The sequence below is a fragment of the Ochotona princeps genome, chromosome 8 (genome assembly GCF_030435755.1).
Source record: "Ochotona princeps isolate mOchPri1 chromosome 8, mOchPri1.hap1, whole genome shotgun sequence".
Lineage (NCBI taxonomy): Eukaryota > Metazoa > Chordata > Mammalia > Lagomorpha > Ochotonidae > Ochotona > Ochotona princeps.
In genome coordinates, this window is record NC_080839.1 from 22,579,612 (window position 1) to 22,585,987 (window position 6,376).

The 6,376-nt window shown below is 39.1% G+C and overlaps 1 protein-coding gene across 1 annotated transcript; it reads left to right on the forward strand.

Annotated features, from left to right (window-relative positions):
• Positions 1–919: 919 nt before the first annotated feature.
• Positions 920–6,128, forward strand: LRRTM4 (leucine rich repeat transmembrane neuronal 4). The gene is made up of 2 exons (XM_058667699.1): positions 920–1,663; positions 3,551–6,128. Exons 1-2 carry the CDS (start codon positions 1,660–1,662, stop codon positions 5,101–5,103), a joined length of 1,557 nt encoding a protein of 518 aa, XP_058523682.1. The 5' UTR covers positions 920–1,659; the 3' UTR covers positions 5,104–6,128.
• Positions 6,129–6,376: the final 248 nt, after the last annotated feature.

The following is a 6,376-nucleotide window of genomic DNA, read 5'->3' on the forward strand; positions in this document are numbered from 1 at the left end:
CTTTCTGCTGCTTTGTCGTATCCATCAGTCTCCAAGTGCCCCTCTGCCATCACTCTGTCCTCTACTATTTCCTGGAATGTGCCCTCTCTGCTTCATCCTGGCTAATGTTTCTTTATCTGTTTAAAAGTGTCCCCACCCTATTCTGCCATCTTGATTGCTAGCTATTATTTTTTTCAATATTCGTTACAAGCAAAAGAACAGTGTAGAATTTTAAAAATAACCTTTAAAAGATATTTCATTACTTCTTCCCTCCTAATTTTGAAGTTATTTCCCAAATTTTAAGGAAACACCAACTGTGGAATTAGTGTTTTTATTTTTTTAGTTTGTACAGTACGATTTGCAAGGAAAAATATTTACAATATCCATGCAGATGAAATGTCTAGCTGGAATTCTAATACAGCATGGATAGTAAATGCTTTAAGACCAAAACCAAAGACTTTAGAAGGTATTGTTCCAAAGTGTTCATCAAAATCTCAGAATATATTTTATTGTTGAGGGTTGAGCATATAAAGGTTAGAGTTGAAACTTTGAATGTAAAGGTGATCAAAATAGATCCAAATGCATGTTCCCTTGGTAGGATGACTTCTCTGTATGCTTAGTTTTAAAATGCAAGTAAACAGAAGAAATACCAAATATAAAATAAAACTAAACTATTTTGTCATTTAAGATGACAAATGCCCTGAGATATGGGCAGCAATAAATACATTAATTAACTGATTAATTAAATATAAAGGCTGCATTTTAAAATTATTAATCCCAGAACATTTAAAGAAGTATTTTACTGAATATTTGCTACCAATAAAAGAAAGCCCTGAACATCAACCTGTCATCATTTCTGTTAGTGACGAGAGAGAGGAAAAAGTGATCCTGTGCCTTTAATTTCCCTTTCTGAGCAAGGGAAGGCTGCACAGCACTGACAAGCTCACTTGTTCCCGTCTTTAATGTGCAATCTGTTTTCTCCAGCGGAGGGCACTCAGTGTATCACAAACTCAAGCATTAGCACCAACAAGCTCTGAGCATCATCAGTCTCTGGAAAGCCTTCTGAATTAGACAAGGGCTGCCTCTCAGCACAGCTACAAAACACTTTAAACCTGACCAGCTAAATGGATAAACCTAGCCTGCATAGCTTTTAAACTGGGGTCTCACACAGCACAGGAGGCCTACTTGCTTCAAGAACTGAAAATCCAGAGGATGAATTGCTTTATCTGGAAATGGCAAAAGCCAGCACAATAAGGAATGCCAGGTACTCTGTGAAGATTTTCTTTCTTTCCTGCCTTTTTACACAGAAGTTGGTTACCTCCGAGATGGGCTGTAGCTCTTTTGCACAGATTGCCAATTAACTGCTGATGGGTCTCTGGTGAATTACACAATGGTCCTCAGAGCCTAGAAACCATCCCCCACCCCTATCCCCCCCCCAACAGCTTCCTTTTCCCTGCCCCCTCATCCCAATCCGCGCTGATTTTTTTTTAAATATATATGTATATATTATTTTTGCCTGTCGTCTCCGGGGAAGTTTGTGTGGGGCTACTAGCTCTCATGCGGGATCAGAATGGTGTGAATGACAGCCGCACTGTGTCATGAAGGTGGTGGTGGTTTCGGCACGAGAGACCAAATAAGAAGAAAGCTGAGAGAGGGGGGAAACGTTTTGGATGACAAAGGATGGGTAAGTGAACTTTTGTTGTTTCCTTCTTAGAAAAGCCGATCCTCTTACCTTGCTCTCCTAAGTCCTGGCATTCGCTGATAAAAGACGGAGAAACCGGCAAAAAGCAGCAGCCTTGGAGTTTGCCAGTTGACTCACTATAGTTGCTATTTCATTTTTAGATCATTTTCCCTTTTGCAGTGTATTTTTTCTTAATCCTTAAATGCATAACACGGACTTGTACAGACTCTAGAGAGATGTCTTGAAAACTGTCTCTACCGTCTGCGTATCCACAGCTTGGAAATTGTGCATGAGATAAATAATGTGTTTGTTTCTATTTCTTCACAATATTAGCTGCGCTTGTATTTCTGATTGCTGTCTGGAAGATTGGTGACACTTTACTGCTTGTGTGTAGGGGTGGGGTCCTTACTTTATCAGAGGTTGCACAAGGGCTTGTTTTATCTTTGAAGCTGTATCCTGACCACAGCTTTCAAATTTCCAGCAGTCATTTGCCAGTCTTATTTTTTCAAGTGTGACTGGCTTCCCTTTCCTCCCCCCCACCCCATCCCCTTCTCCTGTCTGGGAGAGCAGGAATGTATTTCAATGAGTCTGTAGCTGGCAAGAGGGCAGAGAACAAAATCGGGTTTTAAATTAATTTTTTATAAAAAGGCTTAGCTGAGAAGAAGGAGGGTTTTTAGATTAAAGATTTGGCTGATTGCCTCTTGGGTTAAAAATATGAATGTTTAAGAACAAAAAGAAGCTGCAGTACACCGGAGGGTTTTTTTTCCACTGTTAAGAAATAATAAATCTGTTGACAGAGGAAAGAAGTCCCTTAACATGCAATGACTTGGAAATGCAGCATTAGTGCCAAAACACTGCAACTTTGCAGGCTTTCTGAAGTTAATGGAGGGAGGGTAGGAAAAAAAAGTCGTGAGAAATTTGAGCAGGTTGGGGTAGAGAAAAGTATTTGGCTGTAGGTTTCCTTGTTTATCCTTAACATTTCAACATGAAACTGAAACAATAATTGCAATATAATAACATACAAGATCATTTTGCATTTTGTACAAATATGTAATAGGAATTTTTCAGTCTTAACTTTGCAGTGTTCAGTTATGAGCAGTTTGGTCCCCCAGCCCATGTATGCTGGGCAGGGAGCCACAGTATAATATAGTACATGCTTATTGACAAATTGAGAATACCTTGCACTGTTAGTAGCCTTTTTACTGTGCTTCATTGGCTTCCCATACTTGTCCCAATGCTGTTTTTTTCCTTTCTTTCTTTCTTTCTTTCTTTCTTTCTTTCTTTCTTTCTTTCTTTCTTTCTTTCTTTCTTTCTTTCTTTCTTTCTTTCTTTCTTTCTTTCTTTTTTTTTAAATGAAAGCTCCGATCCTGCTACCCCATTATGCAATACGTCTACAATTTCAGGCAGGGAAAACTTGGGCTACCTTGACAGCTTTCTGAAGTTCCTTTGTCAAATCACAGCCTGTTTGCTAAACTAGAAAAGGTGGTCAAGTGCTGGATTCACTAAGTTTATTTCTACCCTTCTCAGAGAGGGAGCATAGTCTCTGTTGGTATGGTTGTTCCCATTCAGTGAGTAGCCAAATCTTATTATTATTAACATGTGAGCATTCAGTGGTAAGACAATCTCTGTGCTTTTCAATACTGAAGTTCATAGGACATCCTGCAACTCAGAAAGGCTTTTATTAGTTCTCTGGCACTGTTGTGATTTGACAGTCAAGGAAGAGAGAATGTGTAACACAGAAGAAAATAATGTTTTCTGTATTAAACACATTGTCCTTAAGTCGACTCTCCCATTACTGTCCAAGATGAAATTCCCCAGATATTGGTAGGCTAGTAATGATTTATTTTAATAGCTTCACAATGCGCATCTGTCTTGTCTTTAATATTGTAGGTTTCCATTTAATTACGCAGCTGAAAGGCATGAGTGTGGTGCTGGTGCTACTTCCTACGCTGCTGCTTGTCATGCTCACGGGGGCTCAGAGAGCTTGCCCAAAGAACTGCAGATGTGATGGCAAAATTGTGTACTGTGAGTCTCATGCTTTTGCAGATATCCCTGAGAATATTTCTGGCGGGTCACAAGGCTTATCACTGAGGTTCAACAGCATTCAGAAGCTCAAATCCAATCAGTTTGCTGGCCTTAACCAGCTTATATGGCTTTATCTTGACCATAATTACATTAGCTCTGTGGATGAAGATGCATTTCAAGGGATCCGTAGACTGAAAGAATTAATTCTAAGCTCCAACAAAATTACCTATCTGCACAATAAAACATTTCACCCAGTCCCCAATCTCCGCAATCTGGACCTCTCCTACAATAAGCTACAGACATTGCAATCGGAACAATTTAAAGGCCTTCGGAAACTCATCATTTTGCACTTGAGGTCTAACTCACTTAAGACTGTGCCAATTAGAGTTTTTCAAGACTGTCGGAATCTTGATTTTCTGGATTTGGGTTACAATCGTCTTCGAAGCTTGTCCCGAAATGCATTTGCTGGCCTTTTGAAGTTGAAGGAGCTCCACTTGGAGCACAACCAGTTTTCCAAGATCAACTTTGCTCATTTCCCACGTCTCTTCAACCTCCGCTCAATTTACTTACAGTGGAACAGGATTCGCTCCATTAGCCAAGGCTTGACATGGACATGGAGTTCCTTACATAACTTGGATTTATCAGGGAATGATATCCAAGGGATCGAACCAGGCACATTTAAATGCCTCCCCAATTTGCAAAAATTGAATTTGGATTCCAACAAACTCACCAACATCTCACAGGAAACTGTCAACACGTGGATATCATTAATATCCATTACCTTGTCTGGAAATATGTGGGAATGCACTCGGAGCATTTGTCCTTTGTTTTATTGGCTTAAGAATTTCAAAGGAAATAAGGAAAGCACCATGATATGTGCAGGACCTAAGCACATCCAAGGTGAAAAGGTTAGTGATGCAGTGGAAACATATAATATCTGTTCGGATGTCCAGGTGGTTAACACAGAAAAATCACACCTGGTGCCCCAAACTCCCCAGAAACCTCTGAGTATCCCTAAGCCTACCACCTTCAGATCTGATGTCACCCAACCCACCCTAGAAACACCAAGCCCTTCCCCAGGGTTTCAGCTTCCTGGCACAGAGCAAGAGTATGAGCATGTTTCATTTCACAAAATTATTGCAGGGAGTGTGGCTCTCTTTCTGTCAGTGGCCATGATCCTCTTGGTAATCTATGTGTCGTGGAAACGCTATCCAGCCAGCATGAAGCAACTCCAGCAACACTCTCTTATGAAGAGGCGGCGGAAAAAGGCCAGAGAGTCTGAAAGACAAATGAATTCGCCTTTACAGGAGTATTATGTGGACTACAAGCCTACAAACTCTGAGACCATGGATATATCGGTAAACGGATCTGGGCCCTGCACATATACCATCTCTGGCTCCAGGGAATGTGAGGTATGAACCATGATCATCCTAAAAGCGTTTCTACTACAGGGAAGGAGAGGTAAATGTTTGAAGCTCTAGAGGTGTCTCTAATCACTAGAAAGATTAATGACCCTTTTGCTTTTGGGTTTTGCTCAGTGTGAAAGGTTACTTAATTAAATTACAACCACCAGGAAATTGACTGCCTTTTTTTTTTAAAATGGTTGAAACTTGAAGGAAGTTCATTCAAGGATGAGATTAAGTTGGAATAAAATACTATGTTAAAACACCTGGTTTTTTTTTAACCATTTATGTACAGGGGTTGGACTTAAGAACTCAGATACACACAACTGTTTTCATTCTGAAATTTATGTCTGGTTCTTGGTGTTTGAGTGTTGTAATGAAGTGAAAAAGGAGGGAACAGCTTATTTTAAAAACAGAGTGAGTTTACCAAAATTCCAGGAAATAACAATGATTTAAACCAAAGAGCAATTTACACAAGGGTTGATTTAATTGTAAATTTTTCATTTTGATTAAAGCATGCAACAGGGAACTCACAACAGTGTTACTTGCCATTAGTTATTTTACCAGCACAGAGAATGACAGAGTCCATCAGGATTTTAAGACACCTTTCTTTCTTTTTCTCTTTCCTTCTCTGGCCATACGCTCTCTCTCCATTCATATATATATATATATATATTACTGGGACATAGATCACTTTTCAAAGGTTTTCAAAGTGCTGGTTATTAACTGTAATTAGAATGAAACAACTTCCATGTTTTGGTTTTGTCCATGGTAACCAATATCAGGTCATGTTATTGTGGATGAATTAGCAATAAAAAAATGACAGGCATAACAGGGACTGCTTGTTAGTGTTGCTCTCATCCCCAAAAGAAATTATGTGTATTCTTGTTAAACCTATCAAAAGCTAAGTGATGCAAATATTTATAAATAAAAGGAGCAAGTTTGAAGTTCTGGATAGTCTCCCTTTCTGTAACAGCATCAAATGAAGGTATGGATTTCATGTTTAACTCTTTTTGTTTACACGAGAATGAGTGTGGGCCTTGTTTCCGATTATTTAATTTTAAAGATCATTTATAGGAACATGTTACTATGTGGAAAAAGAGTCATTAATATTTTCCTACCTGTTGATAAATAGTACTGAATGTAAATTGTTCTTTTCTTGGTAAAGTCAATGATTGTGCGTGAAGTCCGTGACTGCCGAAGCATTGCCACTGAAATAAGGTGCTGAAAAGTGGTTGAGATCTGGCAGTCTGCTATTTGATCATCTGATTTTTAAGGGATTTCTTTT